The sequence below is a fragment of the Siphateles boraxobius genome, unplaced genomic scaffold, assembly GCF_051911475.1.
Source record: "Siphateles boraxobius isolate OS27281-9 unplaced genomic scaffold, OSU_SipBor_1 127, whole genome shotgun sequence".
In the NCBI taxonomy this organism is placed as follows: domain Eukaryota; kingdom Metazoa; phylum Chordata; class Actinopteri; order Cypriniformes; family Leuciscidae; genus Siphateles; species Siphateles boraxobius.
This window is the reverse complement of record NW_027508730.1, coordinates 210,001-232,500: the sequence shown is the minus strand read 5'-3', so window position 1 is coordinate 232,500 and position 22,500 is coordinate 210,001. Positions and strand designations below refer to the sequence as shown.

The 22,500-nt window shown below is 46.9% G+C and overlaps 1 protein-coding gene across 3 annotated transcripts in view; it reads left to right on the top strand.

Annotated features, from left to right (window-relative positions):
- il1rapl1b (interleukin 1 receptor accessory protein-like 1b) overlaps positions 1-22,500 on the top strand; it is a 293,382-nt gene that overhangs the window by 118,504 nt on the left and 152,378 nt on the right. For all 3 annotated transcript variants that reach the window (XM_077225167.1, XM_077225166.1, XM_077225168.1), the window contains 3 exons: positions 5,595-5,874; positions 18,132-18,318; positions 19,342-19,495. In XM_077225167.1, coding sequence (XP_077081282.1) covers positions 5,595-5,874; positions 18,132-18,318; positions 19,342-19,495 — 621 coding nt within the window. The remainder of the gene's footprint in view (positions 1-5,594; positions 5,875-18,131; positions 18,319-19,341; positions 19,496-22,500) is intronic.

Below are 22,500 nucleotides of genomic sequence, written 5' to 3'. Positions count from 1 at the left end.
TTTTCTAGTATTTTAGACATAAATGGAAGATTTGAGATGGGTCTGTAATTTGCTAGGTTATTTGGATCTAATTGCGGTTTCTTAATGAGAGGTTGTATTACTGCCAGCTTGAATATTTTTGGAACATGACCTAAAAATAAAGACGAGTTAATAATATTGAGAAGAGGCTCTTCCACTACAGGTAACACTTCTTTCAGTAGTTTAGTGGGGTGTAGTTGTTCCAGAGGGGCGATAATTTAGGCTGAATCATAAGACACCATAAAAGAGTGTACATTTACAATTGTGTTACGGATGCTTTCTATTTTCTCATTAAAGTAGTTCATAAAATCATTACTACTATACTGTAACGGAATATTTTGCTCTGGTGATGTCTGTATATTTGTTAGTCTAGCCACGGTGTTAAATAAAAACCTTGGATTAATTTGGTTATTTTCTATTAGTTTGTGGAGATGCTCAGCCCTGGCTGCTTTTAGAGCCTTTTTATAACGTGACATACTGTCTTTCCACGCGATTCTAAAGACCTCTAAATTAGTTTGTTCCCATTTACGCTCTAAGTTACGAGTTTCTCTCTTGATAACATGCGTAGCACTGTTGTACCAAGGTGCTTTAGTTTTCTCTCTAACCTTTTTTGATCTAATTGGTGCAACAATATCTAATGTACTAGAGAAAATGGTGCTCAAACTGCTAGTCATTTCCTCTAGTTCATCTGTTTGTTTGGGTGCACTGAGCAGCTGAGATAGATCAGGTAAGCTATTTGAGAATCTATCTATAGTGGTTGGAACGATTGTTCTGCCTGGTCTATAACGTGGCGCAACATGACAAATTTCAGCAGTACGTATTATACAAGTTACCATGTGATGATCAGTGAGATCGTCACTTTGCGGTATAATATCTATATCAGTTGGATTGGTTCCATATGATATAATTAAGTCTACTGTATGATTTAGACGATGAGTGGGACCACTGACGTTTTGCTTGACCCCAAAAGAGTTTAATAAATCTGTAAACGCAGTCCCTAACGCATCATTTGTGTTATCTACGTGTATGTTAAAATCTCCAACAATTATTGCTTTATCGGTATTGACCAATAGATCTGAGAGAAACTCTGCAAACTCTTTTAGGAAATCAGCATAGGGCCCTGGAGGTCTATATACAGTAGCCAAGGCTAGAGATAATAGGGATTTCTTTCTTACATCTAAGAGCGTAATATTTAGTACAAGTACTTCAAACGAATTAAACCTGTGACCTGTTTCCTGAGTAACATTAAGAATATCTCTATAGATTGTTGCAACACCGCCGCCACGACCGATCAGACGGGGCTCATGCTTATAACAGTATCCCGGTGGACTAGACTCATTTAGACCGAAATACTCATTTGGTTTAAGCCAGGTTTCAGTAAGGCAAAGTACATCGAAGCTATTATCTGTGACCATTTCATTTACAATAACCGCCTTAGGTGTGAGCGATCTAATGTTTAGAAGACCTAGTTTTAGAAATTGTTTTTGTTCACTGATATTTAGATTTTCAGGTTTAATTACAATAAGATTTTTCCTAGATCCTACAGTAGATTTATTATATGGCCTCACTAAACGAGGAATAGACACAGTTTCTATATAATGTTCTACACTACTTATATCAATTAATTTGGCAGAGCAAAGACTGTGATTTGGACTTTGATTTTCTAGTCATATGGTGTGTAACGTCTTGGAGATGTTGTCCGACAGAACAGCCGCTCCGATTCTGCTGGGGTGCAGGCCATCAGCACGGTAGAGCCTAGGTCGCTCCCAGAACAGATTCCAATTATTTACAAAGAGCAGTTTCTGTTCATTACACCATGACATTAACCATTCATTTAGTGCAAATAATCTACTGAACCTTTCCTGTCCTTGTCGGTACGTGGGAAGCGGTCCAGACACGATGATCGTTGCCTCAGGCGCTGTGCTGCGTACCGTCTCGATCAGGCTCTTGTAGTCCTTCTTCAGAACCTCTGTCTGCCGCAGCCTGATGTCGTTCACTCCCGTGTGCAGCACCACAGCTCCGACGCGCTCGTCACCGTTCAGGATCTCAGGAACCTGTCCGGCGACATCAAGAACACGAGCACCAGGAAAGCAGTGAGTGCGCACCGTACCCTTACCTGAGGTAGCGCGGACATGACGGACCATGGAACTGCCGATGATCACGGCGTCGTCGCGTTCCAACTCGCGAAGGGGGGAGAAGCGGTTCCGGGTGGAGATCTCGAAGACCGGGAGGGGCGGTGAGGTTCTTGCTCTGGTCCTGGCTCGTATCTTTCGCTGTGGGATCACCCAGGGTCCATGGTGTTGTGTCGGTGCCGGAGTGAATGATGCCAGAGATGATCGCGTCCTCCTGGGCAGAGAAACGCACGGAGTAGACGAAGTCGGAGTCAAAAAGTTACTAACCACTGACTTATGAGTATCGGCGCGTGACGTTTCAAGCGCTGATCGCCGATCCCGCAGCTCGGCTTGTTTCTCCAGCAGACCACGGATCTGTTTCTCCACCGATTCCAGCTCCAATCGTACCGAAATAAGCTCGAATGTGTCCTCACCTGCACTCAGAGGTAACGTTAGACACACATCCGATATGTTCGCCATTATAACAGATGAACAGTAAATTAGTAGTGATACTACCAATATCACTACTAATTTAGGACTGAAATGCTGGATATAACCTGTATCCCTTTCAGTGAAAGGGTGTAAAATAGACGGTCGGTAGGCGCGAGGCCACGCGTGAAATGCTAGCGGACTAAAGGCTAGTAGCCGAGATTCGCAAAGTTGAAAAGAAGAAAATCAAGGATTAATGAATCAATTCGACGGAGCTCCAAACACAAACACAAACCGCACGCGCATGCGCATCATCACACACACATATTTATACCATCTGCCTTTTTTTAAAGTAATATATAGATTAGAATGTCTGTATATTCACCACTTGCAGACTGTGAAAATACAGTGACCCAACTGCAAAGCCCAAAAGGTTACAGTAAAATACTCTAAATGAAAATCATGTTACAGTCACTCAGAGGAGTTCAGGTCAGTGAGAGAGATTGATTCTGCTTCAGCTTCACGTCTTCATGTCGGGTCTGAGACACACACACACACACACACACACACACAAACACACACACACACACACACACACACTGTCGTCTCTGCAGGCGAAGGGAAAACCCTAAAGCAGATACAGCCTCTCCACACTCTTCCTCCTCCTCCTCGTTCTCCACCTCTCCTCGTGCTCCTCCTCGCTCTCCACCTTCTTCCTCGTCCTCATCCTCGTTCTCCACCTCTTCCTCGTCCTCATCCTCGTTTCTCCACACTCTTCCTCGTGCTCCTCCTTGTTCTCCACCTCTTCTCCTCCTCCTCCTCGTTCACCACACTCTTCGTCGTGCTCCTCCTCCTTGTTCTCCACACTCTTCCTCCTCCTCCTCCTCGTTCTCCACCTCTTCCTCGTCCTCATCCTCGTTCTCCACACTCTTCTCGTGCTCCTCCTGTTCTCCACCTCTTCCTCGTCCTCGTTCTCCACACTCTTCCTCGTGCTCCTCCTCGTTCTCCACCTCTTCCTCGTCCTCCTCCTCGTTCTCCCCCTCTTCCTCCTCCTCCTCCTCCTCGTTCTCCACCTCTTCCTCCTCCTCTTCCTCATTCTCCACACTCTTCCTCGTCCTCCTCCTCATTCGCCACCTCTTCCTCGTCCTCGTCCTCATTCTATACCTCTTCCTCGTCCTCCTCCTCGTTCTCCCCCTCTTCCTCCTCGTTCTCCTCCTCCTCCTCGTTCTCCACCACTTCCTCCTCCTCCTCCTCATTCTCCACACTCTTCCTCGTCCTCCTCCTCATTCTCCACCTCTTCCTCGTCCTCCTCCTCATTCTATACCTCTTCCTCGTGCTCCTCCTCGTTCTCCACCTCTTCCTCGTCCTCCTCCTCGTTCTCCACGCTCTTCCTCCTCCTCCTCCTCGTTCTCCACCTCCTCCTCGTCCTCCTCCTCCTCGTTCTCCACCTCTTCCTCCTCCTCCTCTTCCTCGTCCTCCTCCTCATTCTCCACCTCTTCCTCGTGCTCCTCCTCATTCTCCACATCTTCCTCTTCCTCCTCCTCCTTGTTCTCCACACTCTTCCTCCTCCTCGTTCTCCACCTCTTCCTCATCCTCCTCCTCATTCTCCACCTCTTCCTCGTGCTCCTCCTCGTTCTCCACCTCTTCCTCGTCCTCCTCCTCCTCCTCCACAGCAGATTATAATAGCTTCTGTTTGCTTCTGTCGCATCTGGTGTAAAACCAGTGTCAGAATTTATCTTAAGAACTGCATTGAGAAAAATTCTTCAGTGGATTGCTGTGAATCCAGCCCTCAGGTCCTGAACCCATTGCTGATGCTTCATTAGATCCTTCAAAATGATGTTTAGAGGAGAAACACAAAGTCATGTGATGTTAAACACGCACACACACACACACACACACACACACACACACACACACACACACACACACACACACACACACACACACACACTCATTCACTCACTCACATACACTCTATACACTGAGACGTGTCCACTGTCCTTCACACGCAGCTCTGACTTCCTCAGTGTGGGAAACAGTCGTCGTCTTTTATTTCTGGGATTTGGCAGAGAGAGAGAGAGAGAGAGAGAGAGAGAGAGAGAGAGAGAGAGAGAGAGAAAGCGAGGGATAAATAATGTGACACGCTTCCTCAGTGTTAATTAGCTCGTGTGTTGTTTCTTTAGTAAATCAAACATTGAGGGAGACACAATTATCTGGGCCTGTCTCCTCTCAGCATCTGTTTTCAACAGCTGTTTCACACACACTAACCCTGGGAGAAAAGAGGAGAGATGCTGGACATTTACACCAGTCCTGATAACATTAAAAATAACACACAATCTGCTTTAAGCGACAAACTACTATTGTGTGAGACGTTGTGGACTGTCTAGAGTTTATAACTCATCTCCATGTGATGGGCCTCCAGGCCTCCAGTTTCCACAGAGCATTGTTTGCTGACTCAGTGTGTTTTGAAATGCTGTTGTAAGTGTGTGTAGTTCCAGCGGGTTTAATAGCAGGCCTGCAGATTTATTCAAGGTCTTACATCAGTTCTTCAGTATAAATGTGTGTGTTTTGAGCTGAACTGTCACTTGGACTGTTTGTCAGTGATGAACAGCTGCTCATGTTCTGCGGATGAGTTTCTGCATCCCGTTCTTCCGGTTCTTCTCCGGTTCTTCTCCTGTGGTTTCCCACAGTCCGTTGAACCCCGGAGAAGCTCATGCTGCAGTGCTTTACTGTACATGTAATTCTGACTGACTGATGAGCCTGAAGTGTTTTCTGTGTAAATCCCCAACATGTCACAGATGCTGTTGACACAGCAGGGTTTCTAAAAATTGCAGCGATTGTCAATGACCCGTTTTTCAGTCCAGTGTTTCTGATCTGTATGTTTGCTGTGAATGCTGAACATCCCTGTACAGTTTCATTTCAAGTCACACACACGTCCAGTAACGTTTGTTTGTGAGTGTGCATGTGTGTGTGAGTGTGAGGGTGTGTGAGTGTCTCTCGTCTCTGATCTCTGTTCTCTGTTCTCTCTCTCCGCAGTGGACGGCTGTACGGATTGGTCTGTGGACTACCTGAAATACAAAGTTCTGCTTGGGGAGCCTGTGAGGATTAAATGTGCTTTATTTTATGGATACATCCGTGCGAACTACACACACGCCCAGAGCGCTGGACTCAGTCTGATGTGGTACAAGAGCACCGGCCACGGGGACTTCGAGGAGCCCATCTCCTTCGACGGGGTTCGCATGAGCAAAGAGGAGGACTCTATCTGGTTCAGGCCCACCGAACTACAGGACGGGGGACATTACTCCTGTGTGCTGAGGTACATGTGTGTGTGTGTGTGTGTGTGTGTGTGTGTGTGTGTGTGTGTGTGTGTGTGTGTGTGTGTGATCTTGGGTAAAAGGATTACCTGAAGCTGATCCTCATGTGTATCTTCACACACTGCAGTGCACTCATCAGTCAGCATCAGATCTTCTCACAGCCTCCTCATCTGACCAGAAAACTTCTTGGGTTACGGCTGTAACCTCTGTTCCCTGAGAATGGAACAAGACTGCGTTGATGACGACACTTTGGGGAACGAGTACCCACTATTCCACAACGAGCCCTGCCTGGCCCTCATGTGCAGCACGCTGAATGGAATGATGTTGGACGCTGTTGCCATTAACCCTAACACTCACAGTTTTACAGTGATGGCTTGGCCTAGCTTAATCCTGGTCACCGTGGCCAGGATGGACTCGATCCGGCAGGAGACAATTGTCCCTGCAGGTCTTGCCATGCTTTGAAATATTCTACTAAGGGAACCAAGACTGATTTCAGGTATTGTTCGAGATTCGTTCCCGATCCCTTGAAGGGGCTCTCCGGCAGGGTTTGGTCGAAACGATTCTCGATGTGCGGACGCGAACGCTGCCTGGCCGCAAGCCTGTGGGGCAGACAGAGCAGTGTGCATTCGCTGGAAACCTATGTGTCTCGAAGTGCATTTGTCAGTGGGATTCTGACATTGATTTCGTGAGGGCTCCCCAGAGGGGAATCTCTTTCAGGTTCCGTTCTCGACACCCTGAAGCGGAGGATCGGCAGGGAATAATCGAAAACAGTTTCCGATGAGCGGATGCAAACACCGCCTGGTAACCATTCGCTGATAACCGATGTGTCCTAAAGCTCACTTGACGCTGGATACAAACATCGAGTTCCTGAGGGCTGCGCGGAGGAGCAAATCTCGCTCATACCTCCACGGGGGGGATAGCCCTGCTATTTTCGATTTTCGAAGTGCGGACGGAACACTGACTGGCCGCAAGTCTGTGGGGCAGACAGAGCAGCGTGCATTCGCTGCTCATCATTTAATTCCTCAGAATTAAATGCAGCCATAAACACTGGATAAGTGAAACATACTGAATAGTAGGCTGAACTAAAATATCTAACTTCTTAAAGTCAGATAATATTCCATCATTTTAATTTCTTAGAATTAAATGCAGCCATAATCACCAGACAATACTGTTTTAATATATATTTATACGGTCTCGTAATCTACAAGCTGCCTCTGCAAATGCGAGATTAGAGCCGTTACAATATATTTGGCTTTTATCCCTCGAGAAGAAAGTCAACAGGTGCGAGGCTGAAACATCCGACAGCTGATGTATGCATCAAGATATTTCTCAGTGAATACTGTCAGAACCCTCAGGAGCTGACTCTGCATGCCTCGCACACACACAGAATCTTTGTTGCAGAGTAGACCCATAATCTACGCGCTGCCTCGGCAAACGCGAGATCCGAGCCACTATAGATTCTATTTTGCAATGCAGACCTTTATTTGAAGTTCTTACGGGACAAACAACACCAAATAGGACAGACAGTTTGACACAGAGTGCTTGCTGAAGAGCAAAAAGCTAACCCTGTTGTGTAGCTTCCATGTATGTCGTCACATGTTACGTCATGATGCAGCACCAATCAGGATTGGATTAGTTTCATTCATACTTCAGATGGGTTACGCTAAGGCATTCCCAAAGTGTCGTCATCGATGCAGTTCGAGTTCCCTCGAAAGGGAATATTACTGATGTCATAAATCACATTCATTGATTAGATGAGACAACAATACAGTGAATGAAGCTATTCGCTTTGAATTCAGACAACAAGCCGATGCAGTTCAAATCCAACCCTGAACAAACGAGCTAATCAAGGTCTTCACGATCACTAGAGAATTTAAGAAAGTTTGGAGCTGAACTCTGCCGGAAAGTCCACCTCGTGAACCAGAGTTCAGAACCACTCATATCCACTAATATCGGGAATACGCAGCTGATTCAGGTTTGAAATATGAAGGATTGAAGGTGAATCCAAAGATTGAGAACTTTTACTGTAAGCTGTTAAAACACACTGTGTTTTCTAAAATTGTGGTCTCGCTCTTATTGAAATCTGTTTTTGTATATTGTGCTGGTTTGGGAGGATTTGTGCTGATGGTCATTTACAGTAATCAGGATCAGCACAAACTCAATCAACAAGACCTCATCCATCCGCCCTCAGAGAGAATGTCTGGTGTCTTAATACAGACACTCATCTAGACAAATAACAGCTGTGAGAAAAGAACATGATGACGATGATGAGGAAGATGAAGATACTTTCATTCCACTTTTTCTGATGCTATTCTTTTATTGTAGGTTCAATAATGAGGTTTCTGATTCAGGTCACGTCTCTAAACTCAATGACAGACTCAAGCGTTGGTTCTTCGTGTGGATGTTGTTTGAGAACAGCATGTGTGTGTTCACTGAGTTCAATCCACCGGAAACAGGGAAAGGCCGTTCATCACGTGCTGTAATACGTCATTAACCTCGCAGGTAAAGGCTGTTCCCCGACAATGGCTCATTAGTTCCCTCATTAGGAAAGAAGATGTTGGAGTCTCTCTCTGAACTAAAATACCCTTTGATCCGAAGCGAAACACTGTAGCGAATGATGAAGGAGAAATTCAGTGGAGCTTAAACTATACTTCAGGAGAAACGTGTTCATCTGATCCTGTCATTCACAAGACAAGCATATTACCTCATTCCCCTCCAGCAGACCTGCACTCTATATATATATATATATATATATATATATATATATATATCAGTCAGGAACAGACCATAAGTGGTGATTTGCTAAGAATCCCTCTCTCCGCTACGATATCAATTTTAATATCTAATATTTAGTTGAACTCTCTCATTTTCAGTTGAAATCATGTGTGTGTGTGTGTGTGTGTGTGTGTGTGTGTGTGTGTGTGTGTGTGTGTGTGTGTGTGTGTGTGTGTGTGTGTGTGTGTGTGTGTGTGTGTATTTGATCCGTGAACAGTTCTGTGTTGGTGTAGTTGTGTTCATACGCTGTGTAGAGCTGCACTCATCTGTATCTGGCACCATCAGATTCATTTATTATCAGTAAAAAGAGACAGTTTATTGAGACAGTCGAATTTATACAGTGCATTAGTGTAAACAGTCATCTGAACATATACACTTTTAATGAAGTTGAAAAATCAGCAACAAGCATTAGAAAGCGAGACAGAGAAGCAAGTGTTGAAGTGATTGTGTAACGTGGCATTATAGAGAGAGAACCGGCTCTAATTTCACACTGAATCGCTGAGAGCGGAAGGACACGGGCCCAGAATGAGGCATTATGGGTAAACACTGGCTCCAGCTCATGTTAATCAGCCTCGGCACTGGGATACATGAGTTATGCGTCGGTCCGAAGTGTGTCTGCTCCATTCCCAGCAGAGCCTGACCTTCCTCGGGTCATAAATAACACAGCACTCATAAAATGCTGATTTAAAGAGATGCTGTAGCGAACACCAACTGGCTTCAGCAGATCTTCAGACGTCAGTCACGCGACAGCGCTTATGATATCTGGCGCTGGAGAATCTCATCAATATTTCCCCAAGAATGCTCAGTTCTATCTGTTTTAGCAGAGAAATGAACTGCATGCTGCATTACAGATGTGAAAGCTGCTGAATGTGGCATTGATGGAGCTAAAAGTACATCTCTTGTTGCTCCACACCTGGTCAGGACACCATGTTGGAAGAGGGAAACGCTCACAATATCAATGCAATCCGCAGGTGTTCTGAGGGAAAATGAAAGATTTAACCAATGCTAGATTCCCTATTCCCACGTAACAGCTGCCTTCATCCCGCTAATTAACCGTGATAAATTCTCCTCCAAGGTCCTTAATATTTCCAACAATGAATTATAAACTGACCCAATTTTTTGTGGATTCACTGAAAATTATACCTTATGTTCAAATGAGCTTCAGACTATGGGTAAATATATTATCTGTGTCATCTAATCTACGTGTAATGGTATAAAAATTCTATTTCATCTTTCTGCTAGTGAGACACATTAGATTAGATTTACATTAGAACATCGTTATTGTCATTGTGCAGAATACAAGTACAGAGCCAATGAAGTGCAGTGACCATCTAACCAGATGTGTCTATTGACCATAACAGTGCAAGAAGCATAAAGAGGAAGAATGTGCAAAATTATCAAGAGGCATAATTAGACAGTATAAATGTGCATTATAGAGACAGGTTAATGTACAGTGCAGTTGTTTCTTACATTACGTATTTGTTACAAATGAATTAATTGGAGGCAAGCAGGTTGAGAACCCAAATGCAACTTTACTACAAAACATAATCAAACATAAAACAAAGGCATGGCAAGGCATAAAACTCAGAACAAGAACCTGGACAAACATTCAATACAAGACAAAGACACAATGGCAAACATTAGGGCTTAAATACATAGACTAATTACAAGACAAGGAACACCTGTGAACAATGATCTGACGATTAACAAATGACGAGACACATGGCAGGACCACATGACAATCAGGGAATCACATGACAAGACAAAACATGACTATAGGCTTGTTCGACTTGAACCGCCGCTGCACAGACCGATCGGTGAATGACATCAAAGTACCGCGAGAGCGATTAGAGAGCAGACGGCTCGTATTCTTATGAATCACTCTCGCGGTACTTAGATGTCATAAAAGTCGAACAAGCCTCATGACAAGTTTGGGTTTATAGTTCAGCGTTTGGGTTTATAGTTCAGCGTTTGGGTTTATAGTTAAGCATCTGGGTTTATAGTTAAGCGTCTGGGTTTATAGTTCAGCGTTTGGGTTTATAGTTCAGCACCTGGGTTTATAGTTCAGCGTCTGGGTTTATAGTTCAGCGTTTGGGTTTATAGTTCAGCGTCTGGGTTTATAGTTCAGCGTTTGGGTTTATAGTTCAGCGTTTGGGTTTAGAGTTCAGCGTTTGGGTTTATAGTTCAGCGTTTGGGTTTATAGTTCAGCGTTTGGGTTTAGAGTTCAGCGTTTGGGTTTATAGTTCAGCGTTTGGGTTTATAGTTCAGCGTATGGGTTTATAGTTCAGAATTTGGGTTTATAGTTCAGCGTTTGGGTTTATAGTTCAGCGTTTGGGTTTATAGTTCAGCGTTTGGGTTTATAGTTCAGCATCTGGGTTTATAGTTCAGCGTTTGGGTTTAGAGTTCAGCGTCTGGGTTTATAGTTCAGCGTTTGGGTTTATAGTTCAGCGTTTGGGTTTATAGTTCAGCGTCTGGGTTTATAGTTCAGCGTTTGGGTTTATAGTTCAGCGTCTGGGTTTATAGTTCAGCGTTTGGGTTTAAAGTTCAGCGTATGGGTTTAGAGTTCAGCATTTGGGTTTATAGTTCAGCGCTTGGGTTTATAGTTCAGCATCTGGGTTTATAATTCAGCGTTTGGGTTTAGAGTTCAGCATCTGGGTTTATAGTTCAGCGTTTGGGTTTAGAGTTCAGCGTCTGGGTTCCCCTTCAGGGACTACCGCTGCGTGAAATCGCAGTGGGAACGCCCTCAGCGTGACGCGTCTGAAGCATGAATGAAATCAGTCAATGGAGAGAATGAGCGTACGGCGAGTGACGTCATCGACCAGGAAGCTATAAATATCCCCTGAGTACACAACACGCCAGCTTTTAGTTACTTCAGCAGCTCTGTGAATCTGTCGATTGTGTTTGTCTGTTTTTTCAGGAGTTTTCACTATATATATTTTATATAAAAAAACCAATATGAGCGAGCAGTATAAGAAGTGTGTTCCCCCCTGTACTCGGCACATCACGGGTGGGGATTCACACGAGCTAAGTGTGGCTTGTTTGGGAGTGCAGCAATGCCCAGTCGGCTCTCGAGGGAGTCGACTGTCAGCATTGCGAGCGTTTTCCCTTGAGAACTCTGCGCTCGCGGCGATCGCTCTTCGAGGAGAGTGATTTGCTGCGAGCTCCCCGAGGCTCGGGTCCCGCTTCTGTTGAGGCAGAGCGGCGGCGCTTGTCTTGGGGCTCGCAGATGGATCTCGCTGGGCGACGTTGAGACGGGCTCCGCCCTATCTCAGCTATCTCCGACGAGATCTAGTGCCTCTCACCCGGCTCTGGAAGCACGCGCTGCGGCGGTTACTTCTGCCCGGGTGGAGGCACATGATGATGTTGAATTGAGATTTTCCAGTTCTGAGGAGCTGGATGTCGAAAGTTTATTATCAGAGAAAACTAGTTTATCACATTATACTGCAAATGAAGAAGGTTTGATGGATGTATTATCTCGGGCTGTTGAAAAGCTAAAAAAAAATAATAATAAAAAAAATAACAGTATCGAGTGGCCAGCTGATAGACAGGTTTCTAGAATTAAAAGCAATCTAGATGATAGATTTCTGTCTGCACGACCTCAACCTTCTAGCCGGTGCTTACCGTTCTTCCCAGATCTTCATGCTGAGGTTTCAAAGACCTGGGTTAGACCGGTTTCAAGCAGAATTTACACAAATCAGTCCAATGCTTATGGTAACATTGTTGGTGCTAAATCTGCTGGTTATGTGACGATACTGTAGGCGGAGGAGACGCTTGCGAGCTATCTCTCTCCTGCTTCATCGTCTTCACTTAAAGCACCGGCTCTTCCACCAAAAAAAAAATAAATAAATAAATATATATACCTCTGTGCTGGTGGGGAAGGCTTACTCGGTGGCTCGGCAGGCGGCTGCATGTTTGCATACGATGACTTTTATGCAGGCTTTTCAGGCCGACCTGCTCAAAGGAAATCTGAGGGGGGTCCCCGCCGAGAGAGACTTGCGTTCACCTCCCTTAAGGGTGCCCTGTCTCTCCCGGCGCCCTCAGGGGCCCGTCCTACTAACCCTGCCGAAACAGGGCGTAGAAGGGTCTGGCGAGTGCTTTCCCGAGGGACGCTCGCCGCCTCTAAGGAGGGTTCTAGTGTGTTCAGACCAGTCGTTCCCTGCCGGTGCGCCGTTACAGGGCACTGTGTCTGTCACGCAGAATGTTCAACCAGAGCAAAGTCTTTCGTCGAGTTCGTCTTCAAAAAGAGCACAGCAGAAGCGGAGTGTCACGTCTCGTGCCCCCCTGCAGAGAAACTGGAGGGACGAGGCGGGGTGCTCTCCGGCGCGGCCTTCTCGGGGCAGGACTGATCTGAGGACAGTCATTGTCGCCAGAAAGGCCGCGTCGAAAAAGTCCTGACGGGCTGAACGTCAGGACTCTGAGGGTGGTCCCCATCGGGAAAAACTTGAGTTCACCGCACAAAAACACGGTGCCCTGTCTTTCTCGATGCCCTCAGGGGTCTGTTCTACTAACCCTGTCTATACAGGGCGTAGAGAGACTCGCTGCCTATACAGGGCGTAGAGAGACTCGGCGAGCGATTTCCCGAGGGACGCTCGCCCCCTCCAAGGAGGGTTGTGGAGTGCTCAGACCAGCTGTTTCCTGCCAGTATGTTACAGGGCGCTGTGTCTGTCACTCGGGATGTTCATCCGGAGGCCAGCCTCGAGAGGCTGGTTCCCTTAGTAGAGTTCCTGGCGGAATGGGTCCCCCACCCAGCAGGGAGTTAGGATACTACTTCATCGAAAAAAAAAAAAAAAAACCCTGACGTGCTGAACGTCAGGGTTCTGAGGGTGGTCCCTATCGTGAAAGACCTGAGTTCACTGCACAAGAACACGGTGCCCTGTCTTTTCCGATGCCCTCAGTGGTCTGCTCTACTAACCCTGCCTTCACAGGGCGTAGAGAGACTCGGCGAGCGATTTCCCGAGGGACGCTCGCCCCCTCCGAGGAGGGTTGTGGAGTGCCCAGACCAGCTGTTCCCTGCCAGTACGTTACAGGGCGCTGTGTCTGTCACTGGGGATGTTCAAATCAGATCCGAGGACTGGCTTGTCATGATAGATCTAAAGGACGTTTACTTCCATGTATCTATCCTCCCTCAACACAGGAAGTTCCTGAGGTTCGCTTTCGGGGGCGAAGCGTACCAATATCGGGTTCTTCCGTTCGGCCTAGCACTGTCACCCCGAACATTCACGAAGTGTACGGATGCTGCTATAGCCCCGCTGAGGTTACAGGGCATCCGCTTTCTGTACTATATAGACGATTGCTTGATTCTAGCTCAATCGGAACAACAGGCGGTTCGGCACCGAGATGTCGTTCTTGCTCATATCAAGTGACTGGGGCTGAGGCTCAACGCCAAAAAGAGTGTTCTTTCTCCATTACAGAGAACCACTTTTCTAGGTGTAGTGTGGGATTCAACGACGATGCAGGCACGATTGTCACCTGCTCGTATTGCTTTGATTCTCGCTGCAGTAGATCAGGTCAAGCTAGGCCAGTCATCCACTGTAAAACAGTTCCAGAGACTGCTAGGTCTCATGGCAGCTGCGTCCAACGTGATACCTCTTGGCCTCTTGCACATGAGACTGTTACAGTGGTGGCTCAGGACCAAGGGATTCTCCCCGAGGGGAAATCCGCTTCGCATGATCGTGAGTTTGCGACGGTGTCATCACGCCCTGATCATGTGGAAAGATCCTTGGTTTCTGTCCCAAGGCCCTGTGTTAGGAGCTCCTTGTCGTCGCGTTATGCTAATGACAGATGCCTCTCTCACGGGTGGGCTCAGGGTCTGTGGGAGGACCATCATCGTCTGTGGCACTTAAACTGCCTAGAGATGTTGGCGGTGTTTCAGGCTCTGAAACACTTCCTCCCAGACCTAAGGGGCCACCATGTTCTTGTCCAGACAGACAACACATCGGTGGTTTCTTATATCAACCATCAGGGGGGTTTGCGTTCTCGCCCGCTTTACAAACTGGCACGTCAGATCCTTCTATGGTCCCAGGGGAAAATTCTTTCTCTGAGAGCTTTTATCTCCCGGGGTATTTAAATCAGGGCGCAGACATCCTGTTAAGACAGGGGCCGAGGCCCGGGGAATGGAGTCTTCACCCCGAGGTGGTGGAACTCCTATGGAAACATTTCGGTCTTGCCGAGGTAGACCTATTTGCTTCTCGAGAAATATCACACTGCCCGCTGTGGTTCTCTCTCAGCCATCCAGCCCCGCTGGGGTTGGATGCGATGGTACATCCGTGGCCGAGGTCACGCTTGTACGCTTTTCCCCCGATCGCTCTGCTCCCAGGAGTTCTGGAGAGGGTTCGCCGGGACGGGCTCAGTCTCCTGCTAATAGCCCCGTTCTGGTCGGCCCGGGTATGGTTTGCGGACCTAGTGTCTCTCCTCAACGGCTCTCCCCTAGAGATACCGATCAGGAGAGATCTGCTCTCTCAGGCGAGTGGGTCGATCCTTCACCCCCGTCTAGAGTTATGGAGGCTGTGGGCTTGGCCTCTGAGGGGGCCCAGCTCATAGATTCTGGTCTCTCGGCTGAGGTCGTTGAGACCATCCTCCGATCCAGAGCTCCCTCCACGAGGAAGTTATATGCCGCGAGGTGGAAACTTTTCACCTCTTGGTGTGGAGAGCGCCAGCAGGACCCAGTTAACTGCCCGGTTGGTACAGTCCTGGATTTCCTGCAGGACCGTCTCTCCCCAGGGTTATCCCACTCCACACTGAAGGTGTATGTGGCGGCCTTAGCTGCTTACCACACCCCTTCAAGTGGAGGTTCCCTCGGGAAACACCCGCTTATGTCTCGCTTCCTTCGTGTCACCTTGAGGCTGAGGCCTGCAGTTCGCACAAGGGTACCAGCTTGGGATCTGGCCGTCATCTTAGAAGGTCTCTCCCTTCTCCTTTCGAGCCCATCGAGGAAGTTTCGGAAAAGTTTCTTACTCTAAAGACTATCCTTCTTCTCGCTATCTCATCTCTAAAAAGAATTGGAGATATTCAAGCACTTTCGGTGGCTCCCTCGTGCCTGGAATTTGCTCCTGGTTGGTTAAGGCCTTTCTCTTTCCGAGACCAGGTTATGTTCCTAAGGTTCCAACTGTTTCAGTTAGACCTATAGTTCTGCAGGTTTTCTGTCCTCCGCCTTTTCTGACGTCAGACCAGGAGAAAATTAATTTGCTGTGCCCAGTTTGGGTTTTGATGCTTACGTCCACAGAGCTGCCCTGTGGAGGAGATCGGAACAAATGTTCGTCTGTTTGGGTCACCTAAGAAAGGGTGTCCTGCATCTAGAAAAAGGATGAGCAAGTGGGTGGTCGAGGCCATCCCACTTGCTTATGGTTCGGCCCATAAGCCTTCACTTTGGCTGTAAGGGCTCATTCCACCCGGAGTATGGCTGCTTCTACAGCTCTTCTTTCAGGAGCTTCTCTTCAGGACGTTTGTGATGCGGCAGGCTGGTCCTCACCGCACACTTTCGTTAGATTTTATTCCCTCGATCTTAGCTCCACTCCCGGGGCTCAGGTTCTCTCGTCGGTTTGTGTCTCCTAATGACACACGACGGGGATTTGGTCGTATGGGGATGTGGGTATTGCGTTCCCACTGCGATTTCACGCAGCGGTAGTCCCTGAAGGGGAACGTCCCGGGTTACGTATGTAACCCTAGTTCCCCGAAGGGACGGACGCTGCGTGTCCTGCCATACTCTCGGCATCCCCTTGGGTCGCTGCTTCAGTAACTTTTAAGCTGGCGTGTTGTGTACTCAGGGGATATTTATAGCTTCCTGGTCGATGACGTCACTCGCCGTACGCTCATTCTCTCCATTGACTGATTTCATTCATGCTTCAGACGCGTCACGCTGAGGGCGTTCCCACTGCGATTTCACGCAGCGTCCGTCCCTTCGGGGAACTAGGGTTACATACGTAACCCGGGACGTTTATAGTTCAGCGTATGGGTTTAGAGTTCAGCGTTTGGGTTTATAGTTCAGCGCTTGGGTTTAGAGTTCAGCGTTTGGGTTTAGAGTTCAGCGTCTGGGTTTATACACACACACACACACACACACACAGACACACACAGAGATGTTTAGAGAGGTGTTGCGGATAAAGTCTCTGTGTTGTCCATCCATCACTCATCCGTTCTCAGACACTATAGTTTTTCCCGTATCAGAGCCAGTCAGAATATTTAACAGCACTAGACTCGAGGGGACTCATTTGCACAGGTGTGTCCATATGTCTGATAATATCACGTCATGTTGAATTTGCATCTCCGCCTCATAAAAATGCTCTACTCAAGCTGACAGCACACCTAACAGCATGAGCCGGGCTTTAACAGCATGGGCCGGGCTTTAGGCCTGTCTACACGCGGTCACTTCATGCTTTTCTCTGATCGGATAGCTATAGAAAAAGACGGATCGCTCACACCACTTCAGGAGGTTGTCTGAGGGCATTCCAGATGAAACTGGAGAAGTGTTAATCATCTTCGTTAAAAAAACTGATCTTACCCCTGCTGATGCTAAATGTCTTTTATCTTGAAATTAGCTGATGATTGCTTTCGCTGACGAGAATGCGGTAATTGAAGATCAGATTTATATTAATTTTGCGGAGACATATTTATGTGGGCAAGTGTGAATGGAACCATTTTAACAAATCAGATAGCTATCAGTAAAAATGCATGAAATGACCAGGTGTAAACAGGCTCTTTGCTGCTGCGTGTGTCTTTTCATCCAGTTCACACCTTGATTGCATTTGGTTTTTCATTCTAATTAAGTTTATTTAAATATATCTTAATTTAAATTGCTTTAAGTCATGCTGAGGCCTCTGATGGGCCCCGGCCTCCTGCATGAGACTGACCACATTCACAGTTCATTAATCATTTGTAGACGCCTGTCTTCTGATGTCCTGTATAAAAAGGTTAGTTTGTTTAGTGTTGCAGGAACAGTGTTGTATTATTTCACCAGAGAATCAAACCACAGACTAATAATAAGACCCTGTTTTAAAGCCGGAAGTGTGGATAACATGTTGTGGAGGGATGTTAAGCTGTAGTTTTCATTCTCTGGGTCCTCATAGTCTCCGTTCACTCTTCGAGTCAGCACTTCTCTCCGTTTCGCATAGTGTTGTTTCTTCTGTTCAGGGAGTTGTTTTCCAATAAATTCAATTGTGGCAGTAAGAGGCGTCCGCTGAGAGCATCATTCAACAAACCTGAGAAATGGCTTGCTGGTTCTCTGCTCTCATTTCTGCTGATCTTAGATGTCCGGTACCGAAGACAATCAAAGAAACAATCGCTGAGAATGATGTGAAAACACGACCGACCCTTTTAACTGAGCGTTTACTGCATTAGTCCCGTAAAGACTCATTTCAACGATTAAGGGGATTCCTGTGAGATTCCTCTCTCCTGCTGATCAACCTGAAAGAGCGAACATTTGATTCCCTTTGTCTGTGTGTGTATAGTGTGAAGCTTGTTGATCGTTTTGGTTTTGTGTGTTTTGCAGGAACTCCACATATTGTATGAAAGTGTCGATGTCGCTCACGGTGGCCGAGAACAACTCGGGTCTCTGTTACAACTCCAAGATGAGGTACTTTGAGAAGGCCGAGTTGAGTAAGAGCAAAGACATCCTCTGTCCTGATATAGATGACTACACACAATCCGGGAAAGACCCAGAGATCATCTGGTACAAGGTACGGTACAATAGTCTTTATTTTGTTTCCATCCCATCATCTTCATCTCCATCTCACCAAAAACACACTTTTACCGTTTTCGTTCAGAGTTGGAAATAGAAGCTATTATGCAGAAAACAGACCTTTCATCAATCCTGAAGTCCTGAGGCAGAAGATGAGACAGAGAAACTGTGGAGAAAAGTTGTGCGAGTTGGTCAGTTTCTGCCAGCCGTGAGATTACACTAGCTCTAATTCATCTGAAGTAGGCGCGTGTCAAATTAAACGTCTGCCGCACTTTAGTTTCCGGCTAAACTGAATCAAAGACAGATGATCGCTGTGGACATTCCTGCAGGAAACATGACTGGATTTAGTTAGCATCAAAGGATCCGGCACTGAGAGAGAGAGCAAGCGATGGACCCACTGATAAAACTGTCTGATTCTCCAACAAATGACTCATTTGATCTGGTTCTTTAAATTAATCACTGGTTTATATCAGTCTTTAAAGTGTGGCTATATATACACTGAGATATTTGACCTGCTTGCAAAGTTGTCTCGTTTGCAGTTCTTGAATCATTTCCTTCTTCTTCTAAAAATATTTTTAATATCTTATAGTGTTATTGTGTATCTCATCACACAAAAGTGGTATGTTTTCATTAAAATCGATGAATTGTGTCTTCGACAATTAAAAAAAAAACTTAATCTTTGTCAGTTAAATCATAGCTGAGATTAACACTGCTTAACTGCACCACGGTTCATGCATCGTTTCTCATGGTTCACTGCTTTAATAACGAGCTCATCTGCTCATCTACATGGAAAATAATAGGTGTTAAATAAATGATTGACATGCATTTTGGCAGGCGTTGCCAAGGCAACAATTCAAGATGAAATTCTAGCTGTTGTCACAACATTGTCAAGTGTGAAATCAGTAATGCTGCAGTCTGTAGACATCATTGAAAGCCGCCCACTTGAAGACAATTCATTAATGTGCCATTCCAGCGAAATGAGATCCCAGCTGCATTAAACACGGATCTGTTTTGGATGCAGGAATGCCGGGCGAAACAGTGGAGACCGAGCGTCGTCAGGAAGGCAGATGTGCTCTCCATCAGAGACGTGCGTGAAGACGACATTGGGAATTACACCTGTGAATTACAGTTTGGGAGTTTTGTGGTGAGGAGGACCACGGATCTGTCCGTCACAGGTAAGATGAGCTCGCCTGATCCGTCAGGTCCGGCTCCTGGAGGCCAGCGCTCCCGCAGCTCAGACTCTATATATAAACTGGGTCGGATCTGAGGTCTGCAGGAACGAGGTCCTCCAGAAGCTGAATGTGTGGCTTTCCTGTAGCTCAAATAGGAGAGCATTGGCGCTTGCAACGTCAGGGTCATGGGTTCGATTCCCAGGGAAAGCAAGTAATGTTAAGAATGTAAATGTGTACCTTGAAATGGAATGTAAGTCGCTTTGGATAAAAGCGTCTGCCAAATGCAATGCATAAATGAACTAGAGAGCGCTGTTCAAAGCATTTAGAGAACTGAGTTTTTAATTGTACATGGTTTATAGTTTGGATCCGATCTGAAATGTGTGAGTTTTGATGTGATTGTGTGTTTTTTTTGTGTGTGAGTGTCAGTGTGAGTGTCAGTGTGAGTGTGAGTGTTTGTGTGAGTGTGAGTGTGAGTGTGAGTGTGAGTGTGAGTGTCAGTGTGGGGGTCAGTGTGGGGGTCAGTATGAGTGTCAGTGTGAGTGTTTGTGTGAGTGTGAGTGTGAGTGTCAGTGTCAGTGTGAGTGTCAGTGTGGGGGTCAGTGTGGGGGTCAGTATGAGTGTCAGTGTGAGTGTTTGTGTGAGTGTGAGTGTGAGTGTCAGTGTCAGTGTGAGTGTCAGTGTGGGGGTCAGTGTGAGTGTCAGTGTGGGCGTCAGTGTGGGGGTCAGTGTGAGTGTCAGTGTGAGTGTCAGTGTCAGTGTGGGGGTCAGTGTGAGTGTCAGTGTGGGGGTCAGTGTGGGGGTCAGTGTGAGTGTCAGTGTGAGTGTTTGTGTGAGTGTTTGTGTGAGTGTTAGTGTCAGTGTGAGTGTGAGTGTCAGTGTGAGTGTTAGTGTGGGGGTCAGTGTGAGTGTCAGTATGGGGGTCAGTGTGAGTGTCAGTGTGAGTGTCAGTGTGAGTGTAAGTGTGAGTGTCAGTGTGGGGGTCAGTGTGGGGGTCACTATGAGTGTCAGTGTGAGTGTTTGTGTGAGTGTGAGTGTCAGTGTCAGTGTGAGTGTCAGTGTGGGGGTCAGTGTGAGTGTGAGTGTGAGTGTGAGTGTCAGTGTGAGTGTGAGTGTCAGTGTGGGGGTCAGTGTGAGTGTCAGTGTGGGCGTCAGTGTGGGGGTCAGTGTGAGTGTCAGTGTGAGTGTCAGTGTCAGTGTGGGGGTCAGTGTGGGGGTCAGTGTGAGTGTCAATGTGAGTGTTTGTGTGAGTGTTTGTGTGAGTGTTAGTGTCAGTGTGAGTGTCAGTGTGAGTGTCAGTGTGAGTGTCAGTGTGAGTGTCAGTGTGAGATTTGTGTGAGTGTTAGTGTTAGTGTGAGTGTCAGAGTAGTGTGAGTGTGAGTGTGAGTGTTTGTGTGAGTGTTTGTGTGAGTGTTAGTGTTAGTGTGAGTGTCAGTGTCAGTGTAGTGTCAGTGTGAGTGTGAGTGTGAGTGTTTGTGTGAGTGTTAGTGTTAGTGTGAGTGTCAGTGTGAGTGTCAGTGTGGGGGGCAGTGTGAGTGTCAGTGTGAGTGTCAGTGTGAGTGTCAGTGTGAGCGTGAGTGTTTGTGTGAGTGTTTGTGTGAGTGTCAGTGTGAGTGTGAGTGTAGTGTCAGTGTGAGTGTGAGTGTGAGTGTTTGTGTGAGTGTTAGTGTGAGTGTCAGTGTGAGTGTCAGTGTGGGGGGCAATGTGAGTGTCAGTGTGAGTGTCAGTGTGAGTGTCAGTGTGGGGGTCAGTGTCAGTGTGGGGGTCAGTGTGAGTGTCAGTGTGAGTGTCATTGTCAGTGTGGGGGTCAGTGTGAGTGTCAGTGTGGGGGTCAGTGTCAGTGTGGGGGTCAGTGTGAGTGTCAGTGTGAGTGTCATTGTCAGTGTGGGGGTCAGTGTGAGTGTCAGTGTGGTGGTCAGTGTGGGGGTCAATGTGAGTGTCAGTGTGAGTGTCAGTGTCAGTGTGGGGGTCAGTGTGAGTGTCAGTGTGAGTGTTTGTGTGAGTGTTAGTGTCGGTGTGAGTGTCAGTGTGAGTGTCAGTGTGGGCGTCAGTGTGAGTGTCAGTGTGAGTGTCAGTGTGAGTGTCAGTGTGAGTGTCAGTGTGAGATTTGTGTGAGTGTTAGTGTTAGTGTAAGTGTCAGTGTAGTGTGAGTGTGAGTGTGAGTGTGAGTGTCAGTGTAGTGTAGTGTCAGTGTGAGTGTGAGTGTGAGTGTTTGTGTGAGTGTCAGTGTGAGTGTCAGTGTGAGTGTGAGTGTCACTGTGAGTGTTTGTGTGAGTGTTTGTGTGAGTGTCAGTGTGAGTGTCAGTGTGAGTGTTAGTGTGAGTGTCAGTTTGAGTGTCAGTGTGAGTGAGTGTTTGTGTGAGTGTCAGTGTGAGTGTCAGTGTGAGTATGAGTGTCATTGTGAGTGTTTGTGTGAGTGTTTGTGTGAGTGTCAGTGTGAGTGTCAGTGTGAGTGTCAGTGTGAGTGTTAGTGTGAGTGTCAGTGTGAGTGTCAGTGTGAGTGTTAGTGTGAGTGTCAGTGTGGGGGGCAGTGTGAGTGTCAGTGTGAGTGTCAGTGTGAGTGTCAGTGTCAGTGTGAGTGTTTGTGTGAGTGTTTGTGTGAGTGTCAGTGTGAGTGTTTGTGTGAGTGTCAATTTGAGTGTCAGTGTGAGTGAGTGTTTGTGTGAGTGTCAGTGTGAGTGTGAGTGTCAGTGTGAGTGTGTGTGTGAGTGTTTGTGTGAGTGTCAGTGTGAGTGTCAGTGTGAGTGTTAGTATGAGTGTCAGTGTGAGTGTCAGTGTGAGTGTTAGTGTGAGTGTCAGTGTGAGTTTCAGTGTGAGTGTCAGTGTGAGTGTGAGTGTTTGTGTGAGTGTCAGTGTGGGGGTCAGTGTGGGGGTCAGTGTGGGGGTCAGTGTGGGGGTCAGTGTGGGGGTCAGTGTGAGTGTCAGTGTGAGGGCCAGTGTGGGGGTCAGTGTGAGTGTCAGTGTGAGTGTCAGTGTGAGTGTCAGTGTGGGGGTCAGTGTGGGGGTCAGTG